This window comes from Chiloscyllium punctatum, chromosome 4 (assembly GCF_047496795.1).
Source record: "Chiloscyllium punctatum isolate Juve2018m chromosome 4, sChiPun1.3, whole genome shotgun sequence".
NCBI classification, from domain to species: domain Eukaryota; kingdom Metazoa; phylum Chordata; class Chondrichthyes; order Orectolobiformes; family Hemiscylliidae; genus Chiloscyllium; species Chiloscyllium punctatum.
The window spans coordinates 50,825,621-50,851,443 of NC_092742.1; the positions used below are offsets into that span (position 1 = coordinate 50,825,621).

General features: G+C 40.8%; 1 protein-coding gene across 2 annotated transcripts in view; it reads right to left on the reverse strand.

Annotated features, from left to right (window-relative positions):
- map4k5 (mitogen-activated protein kinase kinase kinase kinase 5) overlaps window positions 1-25,823 on the reverse strand; it is a 190,308-nt gene that overhangs the window by 113,894 nt on the left and 50,591 nt on the right. For both annotated transcript variants that reach the window (XM_072568678.1, XM_072568679.1), the window contains exon 3: window positions 6,650-6,740. In XM_072568678.1, the coding sequence (XP_072424779.1) occupies window positions 6,650-6,740 (91 nt within the window). The remainder of the gene's footprint in view (window positions 1-6,649; window positions 6,741-25,823) is intronic.

Genomic DNA, 25,823 nt, shown 5'->3' on the forward strand with positions numbered 1-25,823 from the left:
TCTCATTCGTGGGAGTGGGTGTCACAGGCTCAGCCAGGATTTATTAATTACCCAGACAACAGTAAGTATCAACCACACAGCTGTAAGCCAGACCAGGGAAGGATGGCAGTTTCCCTGCCTAAAGGACATTAGTGAACTTGATGGGTTTTTCCTGATAACCTGCAATGGTTTCATGGTCATTTAACTCTTCATTCCAGATTGTTATTGAATTAAAATTCCATCTGCCATGGCAGGATTCTGGAAACCCAAGTTTGAACATTACCTGTGGTCTCTGGATTAACTGTTCAGCGATAATACCATTAGACCATCGCCACTTCACTTACATTCTGTGGTCAGATTGGACGACATCAAGGCATCCAGCACATTGGAGGCAAGATTTACTCCTGGCAGTTGTGGTAGTGGAGGAAGTAGAGTTTGGGCTCCCAGTGGCAGTAGGAGGAGAGTTTGGGCCCAGTGCAGGAGCTTCAACAGCAACGCGGCAGCTTCAGAAGCAGTTGCATTGCTGAGATGTGGGAGCTGGCTGATCCCATTGTGAACGGCAGTGACCACATCTACAGCAAGTGCTGGTTGCTGGAAGAATTCCGGATCAGGATTGATGATCTGGAATCTGAGCTTCAAACACTGTGGCACACCTGGGAGGGGAAGAGTTACCTGGACGCTTTGTTTCATGAAGCAGTCACACCCAGTAGATTAAGTAATTCAAATCAGTTCGTGATCAGGAACAAGGGGGTGTAACTGTAAGTGAGGCAGGTAGGGGGATTCGGAATTCAGGAGTGGAGCAACCTCAGCCCTTGACCTTGTCCAACAGTTATGAGATTTTTGCTTCCTGTATGAATGAGGAAAAAGGGCTGTGGACATGATGGGCCATGGTACCATGGTGCAGAAGGCCATTCAAGAGGAGGGGAGCAAAAAGACAAGTAGTTGTTATAGGGGATTCTATAATTAGGAGAACATACAGTATCCTTTGTGAGCCGTATCTGGAGTCCCGCGTGGTGTGTTGTCTGGTGCCAGGGTGCAGGAACATCTCCAACCAGCTTGAAAGGATAGTGGAGCGGGAGGGAGAGGATCCAGTTGTTGTGGTCCACATTGGCACTAACAACATAGACAAGGCTAGGAAGGAGGACCTGTTTGGGGAGTATCAAGCACTCGGAAGGAAATTGAAGAACAGGTCCTCAAGGGTCATAATCTCTGGATTACTGGCCAAGCCATGTGCTAATTGGCATAGGGATAAGAAAATTAGGGAAGTAAACATATGGCTAAGAGATTGGTGTAGGAAAGAGGGATTCCATTTCATGGGACAATGGCATCAATTTTGGAACTGGGGTGATCAGTACCAATGGGACGGTCTTCACCTAAACCAATCTGGAACTAGTGTTCTGGTGAAAAGGATAAATAGGGTGGTCACTAGGACTTTAAACTTGTCAGTTGCGGGGGAAAGGAAAAGAAATGCAACAGGGAGTATGGAGTCAAGTAGAAAGATAAGCAGGTTAGCATGTGTGCAGGGTTTAAGTTCAAGGCAGACCGGGAATGAAACAAAAAAGGAAAGCTAACTTAGGACATATTACTAGAGGTGATGGAAATCATGGAAGAAAAGAAAATTAGCATTAAGGTCTAAGAAAGCAGATGAATTAACAGCACAAATCATCATGAATGATTATGATGTGGTAGGCATCGCAGAGACGTAGTTAGATAGAACATAGAAAAATACAGCACAGTACAGGCCCTTTGGCCCTTGATGTCGCGCCGATCCAAGCCCACCTAGCCTACACTAGCCCACTATCCTCCATATGCCTATCCAATGTCTGTTTAAATGCCCATAAAGAGGGAGAGTCCACCACTGCTACTGGCAGGGCATTCCATGAACTCACGACTCGCTGAGTAAAGAATCTACCCCTAACATCTGTCCTATACCTACCACCCCTTAATTTAAAGCTATGCCCCCTCGTAATAGCTGACTCCATACGTGGAAAAAGGTTCTCATGGTCAACCCTATCTAAACCCCTAATCATCTTGTACACCTCTATCAAGTCACCCCTAAACCTTCTTTTCTCCAATGAAAACAGCCCCAAGTGCCTCAGCCTTTCCTCATACGATCTTCTTACCATACCAGGCAACATTCTGGTAAACCTCCTCTGCAACCGTTCCAGTGCCTCCACATCCTTCCTATAGTATGGCGAACAAAACTGCGCACAATACTCCAGATGCGGCCGCACCAGAGTCTTATACAACTGCAACATGACCTCAGGACTCCGGAACTCAGTTCCTCTACCAAGCCAGTACGCCATATGCCTTCTTCACCGCACTATTTACCTGGGTGGCAACTTTCAGAGATAGCAGGGGGTTCAGGACTGGCAGTTAAACATTCAAGGATTTACAACTTATCGAAAAGACAGGGAGATGGGCGGGGGGGGGCGGGGTTGCCTTGTTAATTTCATTCTTAACTAAGTCTATTGCACTGACTGCATAGGGTCAGATCATGTGGAGTCTGTGTGGGTGGAGATGAGGAACTACAAAAGGCAAAACAAAACACAAGGGGAGTTATGTACAGACCTCCCAGCAGTGGTCAGGACCAAGGGCACAAGATGCACCAGGAAATCGATATAGGGCATGTCAGAAAGGCAAGGTCACGATGATCATGGGGGTACTTCAATATGCAAATGGACTGGGTGAATAATGTTGCCAGTGGATCCAAAAGAAAGGAAATTCACGGAATGCTTACAGCATAGCTTCGGGAACAACTTGTGATGGAGCCCACAAGGGAGCAGGCTATTCAGGACTTAGTGCTATGTAATGAGCCAGACTTTATAAGATCTTAAAGTCAGGGAACACTTAGGAGGCCGCAATCATAATATGGTAGAGTTGAATCTGCAGTTTGAAAGAGAGAAGGCAAAATCGGATGTAGTGGTGTTACAATTAAATAAAAGGTAATTATAAGGGCATGAGAGAGGAACTGATGAAAATCGACTGGAAGCAGAGCCTAGTGGGAAAAACAGTAGAGCAACAATGGCAGGAGTTTCTGGGTGTAATTGAGGACACAGTACAAAGGTTCATCCCAAAGAAAGGAAAGACAGCAAAAACAAAGAGAATAGCAAACAGAGAAGGAAGGAAGGAGAGGATCTAATATGAGCCTAAGCTAGCCAGTAATACTAGAAATGATATTAAAAGTTTCTTTCAATACATAAGAAACAAACAAGAGGCAAAAGTAGAAATTGGGCTGCTCCAGATTGATAGAGGAAGGCGAGTGATGGGAGATAATGAAATAGCTGAAGAAATTAATAAATACTGTGTCAGTCTTCACAGTGGAAGACATGAGTAATATCCCAACAAGGAGTGTCAAGGGGCAGAGTTGATATGTAGCCATTGCAAAAGAGAAAGTGCTAGAAAAGCTAAAAATGTCTAAAAATTTATAAATCTCCTGACCCCAATGGGGTCAATCTTAAGAGTTCTGAGGGAGGTGGCTGAAGAAATAGCAGAGGCATTGGTTGTAATCTTTCAAATATCACTGGAGTCAGGGAAAGTCCCAGATGATTGAAAAAAAAATCGCTTTTATAACCCCCTTGTTCAAGAAAGGATCAAGACAAAAGATGGAAAATTACAGGCCGATTAGCCTAACCTCAGTTGTAGGTAAATATCTAGAATGTTATCTACCTAGACTTCCAAAAGGCTTTTGATAAGGTGCCTCACGGGAGGCTGCTGAGTAAGGGGCGGGCCCATGGTGTTCGAGGTGAGTTACTGGCGTTGATTGAGGATTGGCTGTCAGACAGAAGGCAGAGAGTTGGGACAAAAAGTTCTTTTTTGGAATGGCAGCTAGTGACAAGTGGTGTCCTGCAAGGGTTCAGTGTTAGGGCCACTGCTGTTCACTTTATATACAAAGGATCTGGATGAAGGTACTGGGGCATTCTGGCAAAATTTGCCAAAAATACAAAGTTAGGCCGACAGGCAGGTTGTTGTGAGGAGGGGGGAGGCTGCAAAAAGATTTAGACAGTTTAGGAGAGTGGTCCAAGAAATGGCTGATGAAATTCAATGTGAGCAAATGCAAGGTCTTGCATTTTGAAAAAAACAATACAGGCATGGACTATTTTCTGAACGGTGAGAAAAATCATAAAGCCAAAGTACAAAGGGAACTGGGAGCATTAGTCCAGGATTCTCTAAAAGTTGATATGTCGGTTGAGTCCATGGTTAAGAAAGCAAATGGAATGTTGTCATTTATCTCAAGATGGTTGGAATGTAAAAGCAGCGATGTGCTACTGAGACTTAGCCCCATTTAGAATACTGGGTCCAGTTTTGGGCCCCACGCCTCAGGAAGGACATACTGGCACTGGAGTGTGTCCAGCGAAGATTCACATGGATGATCCCTAGAATGATAGGCCTAACACACAATGAATGGCTGAGGATCCTGGGATTGTATTAGAGTTTAGAACTTATAAGATAACACATAACTTAGAAAGGGGAGACACTGGGAAGTTGTTTCCATCAGGTGGAGATACCAGGACCCATGGGCACAGCCTTAGAATTAGAGGGGGTCAATTTAAAATAGAAATGAGGAGACATTTCTTCAGCCAGAGAGTGGTGGGCCTCTGGAATTCACTGCGACAGAGCACAGTGGAGGCCAGGACGTTAAATGTCTTCAAGGCAGAGACTGATAAATTCTGAATCCCACAAAGAATTATGGAATATGGGGAGAGTGTGGGTAAGTGGCATTGAAATGCCCATCAGCCACGATGATTGAATAGCGGAGTGGACTTGATGGGCTGAATGGGCTTACTTCCACTCCTATGTCTTATGGTCTTAAGATAAACCCAGCACAGTTGAAACAAGATGGCACTACAGAATGGCAACACAGTTCCGTGGTGGTGGCATGGCAAAGGGGCTTGAAACAGGCATACTTCTTCATGCTGGTGATGGACTCAGTGTCAGGTAAAAGAGCATGGATCCAGGCCCATGGCTGAGCACTTGAGAACTGTAAAATTAAACTTTTAACTTTTCTTCATTTGCCTACTTTATACCTAAGATTTTGCACCTTGGTACCATTAAATCCAAGTTAGCACTAAATAAAAGGTGACAAAACAATTTTCATTATACTCTTGTATCCCTGTACATGTGTACACATGACAATAAAACATAACACTAAAAAATTCAAATTCTAAATTGTATTGCTAGTAATTTAATCAAATACTCCAAGACAGCTGCATTAAGAATGGTTTTTCATAATTGATGCCAGTTTTAAAATATTAAATGCTGCTCAAGGTACAACACATGAAAGATTCAATTTTAAGCAGAGAATAGTGTCACACCCAATAAAGTCTTCACATAATCCACTCAGAATTGAGCAGGAGAAAACAGTTTTGTTTAGAAAATAGTTAGTGAAAGCCTTACTAACAGTACAAGTTTCTATGCATCCTAAATATAGGGCTTCAATTAAAATCCAATGGCAATTTATGATCTGGATTTTAATTAATATTTTCACAATTAATGTATTATTCACCCCCATCAGCACTAAATTGAGACATTAGAAAAAAAGACAATTAATGACAAAAGTGCAAACAGTTGGCATATTCACAGCAGGAAATAGTAAATGACTTTCAGACTCATACTTTATGCCACAGTAAATATCTTCCTTGAAAATTGCCAGATAATATTATCTTTAAAAATAGAAAACAAAGCGATTTATTGTTTTGTCATTCATGATTTTGTTTCTCACTTCTACTTTGAAGATTTTGGTGCATATTTAATTTCCTTTACTTTTACAACACAGGATCCCACAAAATCCACCATCCCCATAACACAAAGTTCAATTGGAAGGATTATTAACCACAAGTCAACTATAATTATAATCATTAATCCTGTCTGTTCCATAACTTTCTAGGGATTCATATACTAGAGGAGTATAAGATGATATGGTGACACTGTACACTAAATGTGGGAAGAGAAAAGTCCAATCAATAATCGCCCTTCTTAGTTTAAAGCCCAAAACTGCATTATTGTTTCCACCGAAATTGAAATGCTGAATTATTTTGTTCAGGGAGAACATATTAAATCTACAAAAACTACCTGAAAACTACACAAAATGCATATAATACAGCAGTACGTTCTCATTTAAAGTTACAGTTTGTACCAGTGTTTTATCTTAATTAAAATGAGTGTAATAACAAGTTAATTACATTTTATGACTCTACATGAAATAGAACACACAAATATCTGCCATCATGGGTGGCACACTAGCTCAGTGGTTAGCACTGCTGCCTCATAGCACCAGGGACCCAGGTTCAATTCCACCCTCAGCTGATTATCTGTGCAAAGATGTGCAGGATTAGCCATGGGAAGTAAGGTGATGATGTGGGACCAAATGGGATGCTCTTCAGAGGGTTGGTAATGGCTGAATAGCTTGCTTCCACAGTGCAAGGATTATATAACTTATTACAGTCAATTTAGTTTCAAAAATATGATTGTATGTAGGTAACAGCATGAAATTGAAGGAAATTATTCTTGGTTGATATATTAATAGCACAGGGAAATTCCCCATTGCTGATGATAATTTAAATTCTGCATGATGTTTCATCAGGTGAATTCCAAAATGCTGAACTATAAATCGGTAAACCTTTTATTCACTAAGTTGCATTGTATAAAATTTAAAGTTTCTTATTTTCACCTCAGGTAGCTTCCAAAGTAGGCCACAATATTGGCATGCTTACACTCCTTGACCATAAAGATTTCTTGCTGGATAATGGAAAAGTCATCTCCTGTTGACAAGAAAAATGCACATTAGTATATCACAATACCTCTGCACATTTATCCAAATGCATTCAAGTCATAAACAACAGCTTAGGTTACTGCAGCTTTGACAAATTATCCACATTCTTCAAAGCTTTTAGCAAGGTTGACCATACCATTTTCAGCCAAGGACATTTACCTGGTCATTGTCACATTATTATTTGTGGTAGCTTGCTGTATAAAAATTGGCTGTTTAGGTTGCAACATTACAATCAATTATATTTCAAAAGGATTTCATTGATTAGAAAGTAGTTTAAAATTTCCAGTGGGCTGTCCGAAGTGCTACAAAAAAAACTTTAAAAAGTCATATCGACTTGGAAAAGGAGTGCTCCCCAAGCTATTTCCTCAATCAGAGAGGATACTGGAAATTTACCCCATGATTCTAAAAGGATTAACTTGACATTTCAGAAATTTTACTCCAAACTAGATTAGGATGGAGTCTTTAAGAATTTGGACCTCCCAGGAGTGACCCCTGAGCAACAGTCTCTCCTTAATGCCCGGTTGTTGGTGCAAGAAGCGTAGGAGGCTGTGAGGCAGCTTCAGAACAGAAAGGCGCCTGGTCCTGACTTTCCAGTCAGTTTTACAAGGACTTTTTAAGTATGTTGCCAGCCCTGATGCCTAGCATGTTTAATGATTCACATAGTTGTGGCCTCTTCTCCACATTTTTGAGAGAGGCAAATATCTCTAATTCTTGAAAAAGGGAAGGCCCCAGAGGACTGTGCTTCCTATAAACCTATTTCACTCCTGAATGTTGATTTTAAAATCCTAACTAAGACTCTGGCTCTAAGGCTAGAAACTGTGTTGCCCTCCATCATTAAGGAGGATCAGACAGGGTTTATAAAAGGTCGCAGGTCATCAAACAACATCAGGAGGTTACTTAATATGATCCAAGTATGGCAACAATAATCAGTATAGGCATTAATGATCTATTTAGACCAGGCATTTGACCAGGTTGAGAGGCCATATCCTTTTTTTATATTTTAAAGCGGTTTGGCTTGGATAAGGTCTTTGTCAGATGGGTAGAGGTTTTGTCCCCTCTTGCTGCCGTCCTCATCAATGGTGTGCCATCAAGCAATTTCAATATTCTTAAGGGCAGTCGACAGGGCGATTTAAAACCAATTTTGCTAATTTATTCAACAGAATCAAAACAAGCTCTTCAAAGATGGGAGGCGTTTCCGATCTCCTGGTTACATCGGATAGCCCTCATGAAAATGAACATTCTTCCCCCGTCTGTTGTATTCTATGCAAATGTTTTCTCTGCTTTTTACGAAGCAAACAGTTAGAAGACTGAATGGCTGGTTCAGTTCCTTTACTTGGTGTCACAAAAGTGACCCCATATGAAATTGATTAAACTGCAGCTACCCCACAGACTGGGAAGAGTGGACCTTCCAAATATCAAAAACTATCAATTAAGCTGGTTGCTACCTTACATGAATGACTGGGTCTGGGGGGGGTGGGGGAACTCTCACTCACTTTGGCTAGACATTGAAGCATCTTAGGCAAGATGTCCACTTGCGAGCTTGTTGTTTTTGGACAAAATGCGGACAGTTCAAGAATAGTTATGAAAACCGTCAAGGTGTGGAGGGCAATGCGTCAGAGTCAGGGAAATACAGCCAAAACATCATTTTTTTTAAACCCATAGTTGGTATGCCAGGGATGATGGACTCAGGTTTTAAACTATGGGCAGCAAGGGATGCATCTTGTCTGGGTGACTTATTCAAAGAGGATACACTGATGTATTTTGTTTAGTTGGCTCAGAAATACAAGTTGCCCAGTAGGGACCTCTTCCGTTTCTTTTTCAAATTAGGAATTTCAAAAAGACACCACACTTCTAACTGATTCTTTTCGATCTGACATGGGGAAGAGTGTGCTGAGTGCTGAGAATACACTTTCTGTCAGCAATGTCTATCATCTATTGGGAGGGGGTCCCTCGGACAAGTCCGAATGGCTGTATAAGGTATGAGAGAGCCAGCTATACATTGAGATCTCTTCTGAAGCATGGGAAGATCTGGGAAAACTTGCAACAGGCCCCATAGCTCGCAACTGAAGATTCTCCACAGTGTCCACTTGGCTCCAGACCGCCTTTCAAAATTTAAAGCACGAGTATCTCCAGTGTCCCAAATGCAAGATGAGTATGAGTAGGAGTACGCTCACTCATTGTATCCAGTCCTGCCACAGGCTGTGGGCATACTGGAGCGCTGAGGTAGGAAAATAGAGAGGGTCTTGGGGACAGAGGTGGAGATAGACCCGGTATCTCTTCTTCTCGGCCTTGGCGCACAAAAGAATGCTTTTCAGTATCCTCACTTTTTGTGCAAGAACGAACATTCTGTTAGGGGGAAATGTCTGAAAACAACCTGGGGCTGTCAGGCTGGCATAAGCTAGTCAATGGAAAACATCCCTTTGGACTTTCTTACAGATATAGTGCACCATAAAACTGAGAAGTTTTATAAGAGGTGGCAGCTTTCTTTGGATTACTTGGGTACAAATTAATCTGCCACACTAATAAGGGCTTTTATATCGTCATAACTATTCTGTTCAATGAATTGGGTATTCAGAGAGGAGGAACTACAAACACATGAATATGTATAAATTTATGCTCTCAATAGTCGAGGGCTATTACTTTGCTTTGTTGAGCTGTATTATGATCACTGTCATTTTTTTTAGTTAGTTACTAGTTTTTTTTAGATTACTCACAGTGTGGATACAGGCCCTTTGGCCCAACAAGTCCACATCGATCTGCCAAAGCGCACCCACCCAGACCCATTCCCCTAAGTTTACCCCTGCATGGCCAATTCAACTAACCTGCACATTTTTGGACTGTGGGAGAAAACCAGAGCACCCGGAGGAAACCCACGCAGACATGGGGAGAATGTGCAAACTCCACACAGTCAGTCGCCTGAGGCGGGAATTGAACCTGGGTCTCTGGCACTGTGAGGCAGCAGTGCTAACCACTGTGCCACCATACCGCCTGTTATTATTTATTTATGTAATTAGCAGGGTTTTTTTGTATTGGTTGGAATTGTTTGCTTTGTATTTGTTGTAACATCCAAAACAGTTTTCTTCTCTTTTAAAAATATATTTTATTCAAAAAGTCATATCTGCATGCACAATAATGAATACATTCCTGTTCATCACCATTATAAAAAAACAACAATATTATTTATTATTTTAACTTTCCAAACATAGACTGGGACTACCATACTGTTAAGGTTTTAGATGGAGTGGAATTCATTAAGTGTGTACAGGAAAAAATTCTGATTCAATATGTGGAAGTACCTACTAGAGAAGTTGCAAAACTTGACCTACTCTTGGGAAATAAGGCAGAGCAGGTGATTGAGGTGTCAGTGGGGGAGTACTTGGGGGCCAGTGACCATAATTCTTATTAGTTTTAAAATAGTGATGGAAAAGGATAGATCAGATTCAAAAGTTGAAGTTCTAAATTGGAGGGAGGCTAATTTTGATGGTATTGGGCAAGAACTTTCAAAAGCTGATTGGGGGCAGATGTTCACAGGTAAAAGGGATGGCTGGAAAATGGGAAGCCTTCAGAAATGAGATACTGAGTGTCCACAGACAGTTTATTCCTGCTAGGGTGAGAGGAAAGGCTGGTAGGTGTAGGGAATGTTGGATGACTAAAGAAATTGAGGGTTTGGTTAAGAAAAAGAAGGAAGCATATGTCGGGAGTAGATGAGATAGATGGAATGAATCCTAAGAAGAGTATAAAGTAAGGAGGAGTGCAAAAATGGAGCATGAGGGAGTTTTGGCAAATGGTAAGGAGATTCCAAAGGGTTTTTACAAATATGTTTAGGACAAAAAAGTAACTAGGGAGAGAATAGGGCCCCTCAAAGATCAGCAACTTATAGAAGTTTATAAAATCATGAGGGGCATGGATAGGATAAATAAACAAAGCCTCTTCCCTGGAGTGGGCGGGGGGGGGGAAGAGAGAGAAAGAGTCCAGAACTAGAGGACACAGGTTTAGGGTGAGAAGGGAAAGATATAAAAAGGGACCACAACTCTATGACATAATTTTCAACATCATCATTTTAATACACTTGTGTTGGCTGCTCATCCCAATCAGAAAACTTTAGCATTTGCTGTACATACTTCCATCCATTAGGTGTCACTATCTCTCAATTTATCCATGATCTATTCACTGCAAAACCTGCGTACTGTTAGCCATTCTCTTCAATTAAACAAGCCTGCTCAAAATACTAAATGTAGATTAAACAGAAGTTATATAGTTTTTTAAAAATTCCAAACATAGTAAATTTATTTCCTGTTCAAACCACAAATGCACAATAATCAAGGTGCTCCCTGAGTGATGGTAAAATTATACTCATCAGCCCTTCAGTTTTTGCTTTAACTGAGGATCTATGGCTTGCTGTCTGAGCAAAACAGCTGATTCCAGACTTCCTGGGTTTAGAAGAAATAAAGAGTAAATGAGCATTCTCTAGGCCAATCCAAACATAGCAATGTGTAAACTATTGGACTGCCTCAGACAGAACTAACCAATACATTCACTACTTTACCAAAAAAAAACTTTAAAAATTCAGGTCCATGAACACCCAGGCTTCACTGTACTCCTTTTAGTGCTAAGCAAAAATTAATTAATAAATACCGCCTTCCTTAATCCTTACAGCAACATGCGTCATCTCTCACTCACGTGTATAAAATATAATTTGCCAATCTCTGTCCATTTTGCTAATACACGCCCAGTTGCCTCCTGTGTTATTATCCTAGCTGTTTGTTATTTGCCCAAATTTGGTTTCATCTGGAAATTTTGAAACATTAATCTTTATTCCAGTATTCAAGTCATAAGACAGTGGTTCTCGCACTGGCTCTTGGGCAACATAATTTCCCATTGGCCTCCAGTCTGAGAAACAACCATTTGTCACAATTTTGTTAGCATGCAGTGAGAAGCAGGCTTTTGGACTTTCTCATGATATCTCCCAGTCTCGTCTCACCATCACTCCACCTATCGTCTCAAAGACTTACAGGTTAAAAATTCAAAATAATGCAAAATTTTCCACTTGTAGCCACCCTCTTTTCTCTTACACCCTAAACGAAAAAATTTACATTATAATCTTTTGTATTCTACAAGTTGGCCATTAATTTTTTTTTCATTTTACTTTTCCAAAGCTGTTTTTGATTAGTTTTGTTGAAAGTACCCCTGAAATTAGTGTCAAGTCCTGAAATTAAGGAAACAGATTGTAGAATACTTCCACATAAACTATTGCCAAGTGAAACTAATGGAGCAATGTTCTCCAAACTTCTTACACTACAATTTAATTGGCATTGTTTTAGTTTCCTTCCCAAATAGAATCCTTATAATTCCATTGTGCCAACAAATGCAAAATGGAAAACATTTACACATTTCTAAATTTAACTTTAGTGTAAAGCTCCATTTTAAGTCGTCAGACAAAGCCTGCTGCAAGAAATAAGCAAAAAGCAGCACATGGCCTTCTGTACAAAGTTTTAGGATCAAATGTACTTTACACATTGTTCTTATACATTTCCCATAGTCTACTGCATAGTTATTTCTTTCACATAAACAATTACGCTTATGAGATGTCTGGTACCCTAGCGTTAATAGATTTAATTTCTTTATAACATTGCTCAAAACACAGGTGTCATAGAGTGCATTTGCACCCAAAATACCATGGAAAATTCAACTACTCAGATAACCAGATAAAAAATTTTACCCCATAAGTTGAACTGACGGAATCTCTGAGGAGCTGCTCCTCCAATTAGAGGTTGATTCTTGCCTACATTTGCAGCTTATTAATAATGAAGATCAGAGAGCAGGCTGTGTTTGAAGGAGCACTGAGCATGCTAAGGAAGAAAAGGTAAGTGAGCAGTCATGTTGGGAGCACCATTCATAATTTTCATAGTAATGAATATGATCAACTGTTAAATTTAAACTGGAGAGTGACTTCAGAGATGCAGTAGAAGTAAAAGTATAACTGCCTGGTTAAAGTTTTTTCAGTTTTTGTGACTATGATAGAAGCATGTCAGCTGTGACTTCACGAGTCTGTGGAAGGTATGTTTAGCATAATGGTTTGGTTTTGTGTACAGTACCATGTGTCAGTTAAAATGAAAACTTTTGTTGCTAACTTACATCTGCTGCTCTGTGCCATTTCAAATACTGTAGTGTCTAAATAGCGAAATGTATGTGTTCTGGCTTTAATTTCAGTGGATGGCAGATAATTGATATCAAATCATTTTATCTAATTCTGCTTCTATACAAGATTAAACATCCCATGAGTCCACATAAATACAGGACCTGTTACAATATGGCAACATCAACTAATAAAAAAGTTACTGGAAATGAAAAGGAGCCCCTGAAAAACAAAAAGCAACCCATAAGCAAATCTTAAGAGCACCTTGCAAGTGCCCGGTCTCTCAATCTTCCTTGAGGGAACAAATATTGCATTAGAAAGAGCTGCATGCTTATGAACAGCTTGATAAAATGTAAGCATTTCTTCCATGACTGTACATATCTTTCTATCAGCTTACAGAAAGGCATGGCAGGAAGGTTTTATGGTCTCTCACACAATGGGGAGGCAGAGAGAAAAACTAGATGTTAGCGTTCTGAACGTCAATCCAAACATTAGGTCTATCCAGAATAGAGCTTGAATCCAGTACATGATGACTCAGATGTGGGATGCTACCACTAAACCAAAGAATTGTTCACCTCAGTGATACAGGAGAATAATTGATGAAGATTGTGTCTCACCCTTTAAATAACTGCAAAACATAAACCAGATCAGAGACAATTTGCTTACTAACCCTAAGATAATACTGATATGGCGAGTATTTAACAAAATGAAAGAATCCACAACCTTCCATAACACACCACCATAAATTAAAAACATGTAAAACTGGTTTTGCAGGTACATTCAGGTTGTGGTGTAGTGAAGGAGAACAAATTTAAAGAGCAAGTTTAAGATAATTATTTAATTTTGAGTAGGAAGAGATCAAATTTCAACTGAAGCTTCAACGATGTGCACATAATTCAGAGGCATTATCTTCAAAAATAAAAATTTCTCAAACAAAAGTCTAAAATTCAACTGCCCAAGTTTAAATCAAATATATAAAGGTTGCAAGAGGACCTGCCGTACTTTTCTAGTTATAAACAGCAGAAATATTACAATTTCAAATGCATACAAATTGTAGATTGCATAGACAATACCAAGTGTAATGGAAACATTTGTTGCATGTTTTGGTTTTGGTATTGGTATAAAAATTCTTGAGGGAAGCTTCCAAATACTAAAAAGTAGAAAATACATATCAGATATTTACAAAATTGCCTTTCTCCAATATCTCAAATCAGACCGAAAATCTGAAAACTTTGTTCAATACTTGATTATTCAAGGCCATGATGACCTGTGCATGATCTGGACATTTGATAGGCTTCCGGTTTGTAAATAGATGACTGTTGAGACAAATCTGCACACAAGAGGTTTCTGCAGAAAATATAACAAGATGTCACGGACAATTGAGTTTTGGTCGAGTTGATGGCTCAGGATTTCTTCGTATTTTCTCACTGCCTCATATGTGCTTGCTTTCAGTGAGGGCTGCACCTTTTACTTCATTTCTTGAGCTCCAACAATTTTGGGTGAACTCCTCCCAAAACTCAAATTCAATTTAAAAATCTTGAGCAAAGTATTCAGAGTGGCTGGAGTACTTTCTCTGACCACCTTGAGTGTGCACACTAGAATTGAGATTTCCATAGAAAATGGAGTTTGATAAACAGGTGTCAGACATTAAGTTGAGCAAGTGATCTAGCTAAGTGTGATTCATGGGATTTGGGCATTACTGGCTAGGAGAGCATGTATTGCCCATCCCTAGTTGCCCTTGAGAAGGTGGTGAGGAGCTACCTTCTTGAAATCTGCAGCTCATGTGCTGAATGGATCCCATTCGAGAATTTTCATCCAATGACACTGAATGAATAGGAACATATTTCCACGTCAGGATGTGCGCGCCATGGAGAGAAAATGGCAAGTGGTGCAGCTCCCGTGTATCTGGTGCTCTTATCCATCTAAATGATCTTGGTCATGGATTTAGAAGGTGGTATCTAAGCAACCTTTGAATTCCTGCAATGCATCTCATATTTGGTAAAACCTGCTGCTATTGAGAGTCAGTGGAGGAGGATGTGGATGTTTATGAATGTGGTGCCAATCAAGCAGGCTGCTTTATCCTGGATGGAGTCAAACTTAAGCTTTGTTGAAGCTGTATTTATCCAGGTAAATGGGATATGTTCTAACAGACGACTAACTTGTGCCTTGTAGATGGTGAACAGGCTTTGGAGAGACAGGGAGTGAGCATTACTCGCTGCAGGATTCCTAACTTCTAACCTGTTCTTGTAGACACTTTACTTATATAGTTAATCCAGTTCATATTTTGGTCAATGATCATAACAACAAAGTTGTTGCATGAACTAGAGAACAAGTTCACGTTACATTGTATGCCCATCTCTAAACTGATAGCTAGTGTAGTTAGTCAGTCATTAATAGGAAATCATAATACCCTAGGACAGCTTAGTCTTTACAGAGAATCATTTCAGAATGAGCAGGTTCCCATCTTTGATACTTCTGATTCTGATATAACGATCATCATGTAATGTATCAGAAAACACAATGGAGTAAAACACAATGAAGAGGATTAACATTATAGCCGTGCATAGCTGTATTAGTGACTGAATAGGTCACAGGTTCGTCATCATCCACAGCATGCATAATAAACATGCTGTAATGAAACTATTCAACAGTGGATGCTTTCTGTAAGGCAGTCTAAAATTTCCATTACCTTCTACAGGCCCTCACAACTCAGATCAACAACAATGTTAGGGTTGATGTCCTTTTCTTGAAATTTTTCCTGGAGATGTCCAACTGCAGACATCAAATCAGGTGGCTCCTTGACCTTTGCTGAAACTGCACTAGCTCACTATCAGCAGGTTCCTGATCAAGACGTTACACTTAGCAGTCCGTAAGTTTTCTGGCAAAGATTTTGTTAGTGGTGCAGAGGAAAAGAGTGTGTTTTCAGCTTAAACAAGTGGACAACTGAAGCATTGTTTTATTCTTGCAGGATGATTTGCTGCTCCCATGCTGGCTGAAAACTTTCAATAAGTTACTTGAGCAGATATTAATTGCTGGCTTTTTAAGTGTCGACTGTGATAGCATTGATTCATGGAGCTCGATTGTGTGGCTGAAATTCAATTGCATTCTGATGCAGCCAAGTGGCACAATATTCAAAAAGAGGCAATTTCATAATTTAGCTTCAGACCTTCATTCATAGTGGGACACACAAAGAACTCAGCTAGCAACCTAAAACTTGGCATCATTACAACATAAGAAAATATCTCACAAATGATGGCCCTAAGATAACATGTTGAAACATGTTATTATACACTTTTGGAGCAGGTAGGACTTGTACAGGTAGGGGCAGGTTTATAGATATTTTCTAATTAACCTATTCAGAGATGCCCCATTATATGCGCCCGCGCAGATAGGACTTCAATTTGGGCTTCCTGGCTCAGAGATATGGAGGATTGGATAATGTCCCTCCCTAAGAACACTTGGGAATAGGAAGTACACTAGCTTTCAGAGGAGCAGCGCTCCGAAAGCTCATGTGCTTCCAATTAAATTTGTTGGACTATAACCTGGTGTTGTGCAATTTTTAACTTTGTACACCTCAGTCTAAATCTACAAATCTTGGGAATTGGACTGCACATCTTTGTTCATGATCCAGTATAACCCCTCTTTACCACCATCAATTAAGATATTAACTATGGCTCAATTAAAAAAGTGTAAAAGGCCATCATAAAATCTACACCAGGTACACTAAAGAAAACGTTATCAAGCTAAATGACACTACATATTTAGGATGACTGCTAAACTCCAAAAGGGAGCCAAAAATAGTTACTGTTCTTCATTCTTAAAGCAGAAATCATACATATTATTACTTTTATATAATCTGCAATAACTATAGCTACAAGATAGAAGACTTCAAAGCTACCTGAGATAAAGCTCATGAGCATTTGAATATATTTGGTAGTAGCTTTTGTCTAGTAAATATCTGCCCAATATACAGAAATAAAAGACATAAAATCAGGAAGAGACTATTTAAAATGAGAAAGAACCAGGAATCTTGCTTAAAAATCAAGAGAATGAAGTGACTATAAGAGGAGCAACAGGAACAGCAACAGGAGTAAGCCATTCAAACTCTTCAAACCCATCCCACCATCCAATGAAATGGTGACTGCTGTGCCCCAGGTGCATCCACACATTTCAGCTTAACATCCATGAGTACTTGATTTTAAAAAAAATTGTCAATCTCATCTTTGAAACTTTCAAGTGACTAAGCCGCACAGGATTTCTGGAGTTCCACTATCCTTCAGGTGAAAAAAAAATGCTTTTTGACATCATGGCTAAGGCTTTTGAGATTGTGCTGCCTGCTGTGCTGCCTGCTCTGGACCCCATCAGAAAAGCAAATAATCTCCCCATTTACCTATCAACTCCTCTAAGCATCATAATAGATTTCAACAACATATATTTTGCAGTATCTTTAAAAATTAAACCATCCCAAGGCAGTAAAAAGGAGCTTTCATAAGGCATGCCACTGAGCCACAAATAAGATGAGGTTAGGTGACCAAAGAATTAGTCAAAGAGATAAGTTTTCTGAAGTGCCTTAAAAGAAAGGCCAAGGCAAAGAGACAGAGTGGCAGAGGAAGAGAATTCCAGAATCCGAGGCTTAAGCAACTAAAGGCATAGCCACTAATAGTAGGACACAGATGAATTGAAATTTTCCATGGTCCAGAATTAGAGAGGAGCAGATAAATTGGTGGGTCATTGGATTTGAAGAGAAAACAGAAAAGAGAAGCAGGATCACACAGGAATTTGAAAACAAGGATGACAATGTTACAAAACAAGCTGCTCGTTAATCACAAACCAAACAAAAAGCTCTTTACATCTTTGTCACATTGCTATGCAAATTGTGAGGGCCAAAAAGAGCTGTAACAAACCCAAAGTTTGCAGACCAGAAGTATAGACAATGGCTGTAGGAAGGACAATTCAAAACTAAATTTATAGAAAAACAGTTTCAGTAGGCAAAAGGTTAATTTATGGCATAGGGTCTCTTGGGAAATGGTGGAAGTAAGTAGCCCTGATAACTTCAAATTAGGGACATTTATTTTGGAATACCATATGTGCACATGCATAAGTGAGACAAGCTTGACAGACTTGTAATGTCAGTATAGGCATGATGATATTACAAATTTTAGGTTAGCATCTTCTAAAATGGACTCTGATGAAACTAGTCAGATGTCCTTTGCAACTCTAACACAAACTATCGAGTTTCTGGAAGGGTCCAAAACTGAATAATGGGTGGGAATCTTCCTGTTCAAGGACATACGTCAACAGCACTCCAAAACATTCCACAAATCAACTGGCTCCAAGACTATGTTCCCAGCTTTGCAACATAACAAATGAATGCCAAGACTAGTAACCCACAAGCTAAGTGTGAAAGGCCACTGTCTGTTTTCTATTATGGAGATCAGAGTCAAGATTAGAGTGGTGCCCGAAGAGTACAGCAGGTCAGGCAGCGTCACCAACCTCCGCATAAACCGCATCATCTGCCAACATTTTCACCACCTACAAACTGACCCCACCACCAGGAATATATTTCTTTCCCCACTCCTATCCACTTTCTACAAAGACCATTCCCTCTGTGACTATGTGGTCAAGTCCACACTCTTCTCTCCTCTTCCCGCCCCCCCCCCCCCCCCCCCAACAACCCACCATCCCCTCCTGGCACCTTCCCTTGCCATCGCAGGAATTGCAAAACCTGCGCCCACACCTCCCGCCTCACCTCCATCCCAGGCCCCAAAGGAGCCTTCCACATTCAAAGTTTCACCTGCATATCCACCAATGTCATTTATTGTATCTGTTGCTCCCGATGCGGTCTCCTCTACATTGGGGAGACTGGACACCTTCTCGCACAGCGCTTTAGGGAACATCTCTGAGACACCCACACCCAATCAACCCCACTGCCCTGTGGCCTAACATTTCAACTCCCCCTCCCACTCTGCCGAGGGCATGCAGGTCTTGGGCCTCCTCCACCGCCGCTCCCTCACCATCCAACACCTAGATGAAGAAAGGTAAAAACAATGACTGCAGATGCTGAAAACCAAATACTGGATTAGTGGTGCTGGAAGAGCACAGCAGTTCAGGCAGCATCCAACGAGCAGCGAAATCAACGTTTCGGGCAAAAGCCCTTCATCAGGAATAAAGGCAGTGAGCCTGAAGCATGGAGAGATAAGCTAGAGGAGGGTGGGGGTGGGGAGAGAGTAGCATAGAGTACAATGGGTGAGTGGGGGAGGAGATGAAGGTGATAGGTCAAGGAGGAGAGGGTGGAGTGGATAGGTGGACAAGAAGATAGGCAGGTCGGACAAGTCAAGGAGACAGTAACTGCCTTTATTCCTAATGAAGGGCTTTTGCCCGAAACGTTGATTTCGCTGCTCGTTGGATGCTGCCTGAACTGCTGTGCTCTTCCAGCACCACTAACCCAGTACCTAGATGAAGAAAGCCTATTCTTCCTCCTCGGAACGCTTCAACCCAAGGGCAATGTGGACTTGACCAGTTCCCTCATTTCTCCTCCCCACCCCACCTTACCCCAGTTCTAACCTGCCAGCTCAGCATCATCCTCATGACCTACCCCACCTGCCAATCTTCCTTCCCACCTATCCACTCCACCCTCCTCTCTGACCGACCACCTTCATCCCCACCTCCATCCATTGTACTCTTAGGTACCTCCTTCCCAGCCCGTGCCCCCAATTTATCACTCTACCCCAGAGGCTCTCTGCCTCATCCCTGATTAAGGGCTTTTACCCGAAACATCGATTTTCCTGCTCCTCAGATGCTGCCTGACCTGTTGGGCTCTTCCAGCACCAATCTGATCTGACTCTGATCTCCAGTATCTGCACTCCTCACTTTCACCTGCTTTCCATTATGATTAATGGCTGTTAATCATGTGACAAACTTGTTCTGACGTGGAAATGCTTGCATTCCAAAACTCAAAACACACCTACAACATTCTACAGAACACACTGACAAGACACCCAGCTGCAGAGAAAGGACAGAGACCGAAATCTTTTAAAATATCTCTTAGTCCAATTCCAAAGCTGCAGTTTCACCTATCAATAAATTGGACCTCTGCTACAACAGCAATGCATGTGCCTGACTAGACGACCTGCTGACTAGTTTTTACTCAAATCAACCCAGCTATCAAACTTACCCAATACAAGCATGGGGAGAAAGGTTGCCTCCTCACTAGATTCGCAAAGACATGAATTGTTAACATTCTTTTGGCTTAATACATGTAGATGTGCACTGCCTTCCACAATTCCATATGTGGCATGAGACTGACACAGCATTCAAATCTTGGAGTTGAGCACATAAATAAAGAATCCTTACAGGCGACAAGATGGCACGGTGGTTAGCATTCCCGGGTTCAATTCCAGCCTTGGGTGACTGCCTGTGTAGAGTTTGAGCATCGTGCCTCATTCCTCAAAGTCTAAAGATACAGAGTTTAGGTCGAATGGCCATGCTAGAAGTTGCCCTATAGTGTACAGGGATGCTTAGTCTAGGTGGATTAGCCAGGACAAAAGTGGGATAATGGAAATAGGGTGGGTCTGGGTTGGATGCTCTTCAGAGGGTTGGTGTGGGCTCATTGGGCCAAACAGCCTCCATCTGCACTGTGGGGATTAGTCAGTCATAGATTAGATTACTTACAGTGTAGAAACAGGTCCTTCGGCCCAACAAGTCCACACCAACCCTCCGAAGAACAACCCACCCACACCCATTCCCCTACATTTACCCTTTCACCTAAACACTGCAGGCAATTTAGCATGGCAATTCACCTAACTGCACATTTTTGGACTGTGGGAAGAAACCGGAGCACCCGGAGGAAACCCACGCAGACACAGGGAGAATGTGCAAACTCCACACAGACAGCTGCCTGAGGCGGTAATTGAACCCTGGTCTCTGGCGCTGTGAGGCAGCAGTGCTAACCACTGTGCCATTATGCCACCTAGAGATGTACAGCACAGAATCAGACCCTTCAATCCAACTCATTCATGCCAACCAGATATCCGAACCGAATCTAGTCCCAATTGCCAGCACTTGGCCTGTTTCCCTCGAAACCCTTTTACTTTATCAGAATACACAAAAAAAATTTAAAACAGGGTTCTGAATAAAGCAGATATTTGAACATCTCCCCTGTGACATAGAATAAAACAGTGAAGTTACACTGCACCTTTATAAAACATCCTTTAGGCCCCAAATGGAGAACTGTGGCCAATTCTGGACACAAAACTTTAGAGATTGCGCAGAATGATATCTTCAGTTAAGTGGAGAAGAGAGAAACCTCAAGAAAAGTTCCCTTTAAAAAGAGAACTTTAAAAAGGGGACATTAGCAAGAGACATTTGAAAACTTGAGGCATTTTCATAGAGAAAATAAGGAGAAATGGTTTCTAATGGTAGACAGGCAAGTAACCAAAAAAAACAGATTAAAGCAATTAGTAAAGATGACACAAGAAAAGACACAAGGGGGAAAAAAAACCACTATAGATCGAGTTATGGTAATCTGGAAGTCATTTCCTGAAAGAGTGGTGAAAACAGATTCAATAGTCATTTTCAAAAGGGAATTGGTAAGTACATTAAAAGAGGAAAAAAAACTTCTAGGTCAGAGGAGAATAGCTGAGAGGTGAGGCTAAATTAGCTCGCTCTCTCAAAGAGCCATCACAATGGACAGAATGGTCTATTTCTGTTTATTATATGATCCATTTAGAACTTTGAGTATGCTTTTCGAATTCTTAGAGGCACATTTAATATACAACAGTAATGCTTGTTTCGACTGAACAATTAACAATAGAATGGTCATTCAATTCTGCCACCACTGGTGGCAGTGTAATAAGCATCAGTTTGCCATTTTGTTTTCATCTTCACTGCAAGATTAATTTAAAAATGTAATGCTCATGCCAAGTTAACATTATGCATTTTGTTAGTTTATTTTAACCCCTTTTCTACCTTCCCACCTCAAAATCAGAGGACCTTTGTCTTCAGTCCTACTTTTCACATACTTGTTATGATCACAATTACTTAACACTATTTTAGGCCAAAGTCAAAACAAAGAATGCAGCTCAAAGACAAAATGCAAAATTTAGTGGAGAAAAAGATCAAACAATGACAGATCAGTGATTAGGTGCTATTGACAAACAGCTCTTTATTCAAACTAGCCACCAGCCATCAAATTGGTTCCAGACTTTCGGCAAACATCAAGACAATTATCACATAGTATAAACATCAACTACATGGGACGGCATGGTGGCTTAGTGGTTAGCACTACTGCCTCACAGCGCCAGAGATCTGAGTTTGATTCCCACCTCAGGCAACTGTTTGTGTGGAGTTTACACATTCTATCCGCGTCTGCGTGGGTTTCCTCCCACAGTCCAAAATGTGCAGGATAGGTAAATTGCCTGCAGTGTTAGGTGCGGTTTATCAGAGGTAGTAAATATAGGGTAGGGGTAATGGGTTTGGGTGAGTTACTCTAAGGGTTGTTGTGACTGGTTGGGCCGAAGGGCCTGTTTCCATACTGTAGGGAATCTAATCTAATCTCTCTGCAGATTCTAGCAGTATGCAAGTGAGGCTTAGGGCCAATCAAGAAATGTCTGCTTATTAACAAAAAAAGAAAAAAAAAAGTACAGATGCACAATGTTGAATTTGGATGGAAGCGTTGCAGGAATGGAGAGGAATAAATAAGCATTAGGAGAAAAGCAGCCATTCCAAATAGATAGAGACAGGAGAAATTGTAAATGCTACATAAGGAGGCCACACAAATCACTAATGGGATGATAGATAGAAGGCAATAGAATATCAAGTCTGCAAGATAGATTTGAAACAGATTAAGCCAGAAAAGCCTATGTGCACACATTTCAAAGCAAATAAGAAATAGCAGGAAGATGGAAGCAATGGACTGGAAAAAAAAGGTGAAAACCAATATTTGGTTAGCCAGATTAATGCCAGAGAGCCAGGGAGAACTGCAGAACAAAAGCACAATCATTACAAGAAAATGTCTCACTATGAGTAACATCAATGGCAATCAATAAACTGCACAAAGTGCAGAAATAAAGCAGCTACAGATGATAAAGCATGAAATGAGGGGTGAAAGACCTCTCCCTGAAAATGGAAAAAAAAGGGCTAAATCTAAAAAAGTGATGGGTTATTAGTTGCTCACTTTTAAATGATCCAGAGTGGACAAATGCAGAAAATAAAATGCCTTAGCGTTGTTACAAATGCAAAGTTTAATAAAATGATCATGTTGCAGTTGCCTTTTTAATTCAAAGTAAAATAGGATCTGCTATGAATTCTACCCAACAACAAGCTTGCATGGTTTGGTCCCATGTGTGCAAGGATAAACATCTGAAAACAAAGGTGAACCAGCAGAGGGAGACGAGGCCAGTAAAAAGGAGAAAGCAAGATTCCAGAGAAAATAAAAAGAGAGCAATAGAAGAAAAAACAGTAGCTGTTCAAAGGGAAACTGTTTGTATGAGGAAAGGCTGAGGCACTTGGGGCTGTTTTCATTGGAGAAAAGAAGGTTTAGGGGTGACTTGATAGAGGTGCACAAGATGATTAGGGGTTTTGATAGGGTTGACCATGAGAACCTTTTTCCACGTATGGAGTCAGTTATTACGAGGGGGCACAGCTTTAAATTAAGGGGTGGTAGGTATAGGACAGATGTTAGGGGTAGATTCTTAACTCAGCGAGTCGTGAGTACATGGAATGCCCTGCCAGTAGCAATGGTGGACTCTCCCTCTTTATGGGCATTTAAATGGGCATTGGATAGGCATATGGAGGATAATGGGCTAGTGTAGGTTAGGTGGGCTTGGATCGGCGCAACATCGAGGGCCAAAGGGCCTGTACTGCGTTGTATTGGTCTATGTTCTATGTTTAAACTGTTCGCTTATCAGACAGACATAATGCTGGAGAAAGCTGGTGTAATGATCATAGGGAAGGAACCCACCACTAGTCAATGACATAGAAATATTATTTGCCTAGACCAGGAGAAGGAATTCAATAGGTGCATCAGTTCTGGGATTCGCAGGAGGCCAAAGAAAAGGACCTTTGACAATCATGGAATATAATGACTCAGCAAAATGGAAAGAAGTTGGAAGTTGAGTGTAAGTATGGATTATTTTCTACAAAGGATATATTTCCGTGGACAGTGAGAGTACCGGTCATGGGATTATTGGCCCAGTAAGGCATTAACAAGGTTTATCATCTCTGTAGTTGAGTTCAGGGGTCACCTATAATGCAGTTAGCACTGCTGCTTCTCAGCACCAATTAGCCACCCGATTCCAGCCCCAGGTGAATGTCTATATGGAATTTGCATGTTCTCCCCATGTATGTTTGTAATTCCTCCTAGTACTCCAATTTCCTCCCACAGTCCAAACATGTGCAGGTTAGGTGGATTGGCCATGGTAAATGCAAGACTACGGGGATAGGGTGGGGGGTTGCGGGTTTGGGATGCTCGTCAGAGGATCAACACAGACTCAAGGGGCTGAAGGACCTCTTTCTGCACTGCAGGGATTTTATGATTCTCATGTTAAGGCGATGATGATTTTGTCTCGTTACTATAAAAGGTTTTAAGCCTTGAAATCTTCTTGTGCAATTCCCTTAAATTGATCAGTGACAATTTAACAAAAAAAACCAAACAAACAGTCTCTACAGAAATCGTTACAGATTTTTAAAAATGCAGTGAAACCAGAGTCTTCAATATATTAAAAAAAGAGCAGTGAGGTCAAATACAAAAAGCACATTTGGACTCAAAAATATAAAACACTGAAGCTGTGTTCAAACCAATGAAAGACACTGTTCAAATTGGTGAAGCTTGAGTAATTATCAGCTTGCTAGGAAATAAAAACAGAACATCATTCATGCCAAAGTGGAGCAGGAAACAGCTAAGATTATGAATCTGCGAAATTCTTTACTAGGCTAGGTTATTAAGTATACTGACGGCGGAGAGACAGATTTTCAAATCAGTAAGGGAATCAAGGATCATGAGGGAAAAGGCAGGGAAGTATAGCTGAGGGTTATCAGATCAGCTGTGATCTCATTGAATGGCAGGAGCTGGCTCATTAGGCTGAAAGACTTACTAATGCTAGTTTATGATCTTCTTTTGTTTACTGTTATTTTTGAAACTAACTGCAAATCAAAAAGAGGTCTGATACAGAGTGCGTCAGAGAAAATGCAATTGACTTAAAGCAAAGCAATGAGGTCACAAACATCCTGATATGCAAGCGAAGTTTATCCAGATGAGGGCAGGAAGAATGCAAATTTTTTTTAAAAAGAGAATTTATATTGTTCAAAATGTGCCCATTCCTATTTAACATAGAATAGCATAACATCTTTGCCTGAAATTTCTTTAAGCAAAATGAAGACCATAAGAATTGGTCAGAGTGGGCCATTGGGCCTGTCAAGCTTACCCTGCCATTCAAATCTTGTGCCCAGGCTTCAACTCTTTTGTTCCAGCTTAGCACAGATGCCAAACTCCTGAAATTTCAAAATAAATCTACTTCCTCTTTAAATACTTCCCAGTGATCCAGCTTCCTCTGGGCTAGAGAATTGCAGATATTTGCTACCAACAAAGGGATACAAAATTGGCTTGAAGGTAGGAGACAGAAGGTGGTGATAGAGGGTAGCTTTTCAGGCCAGAGGCCTGTGACCAGAGATGTGCTGCAAGGATTGGGGCTGGGTCCATTACATTGTCTTTTATATAAATGATTTGGATGCGAATCTGAAATGTATATTCAGTAAGTTTGAAGAGGAGACCAAAATTGGTGGTGTCATGGACAGCAAAGAAGGTTACTTCAGAATACAACAGGATCTTGATCAGATGGGCCAATGGGCCGAGGAGTGGCAGATGGAGTTTCAATTTAGACAAACGTGGGGGTGTTGCATTTTGGAAAGGCAAATCAGGGCAGGACTTATACACTTAAT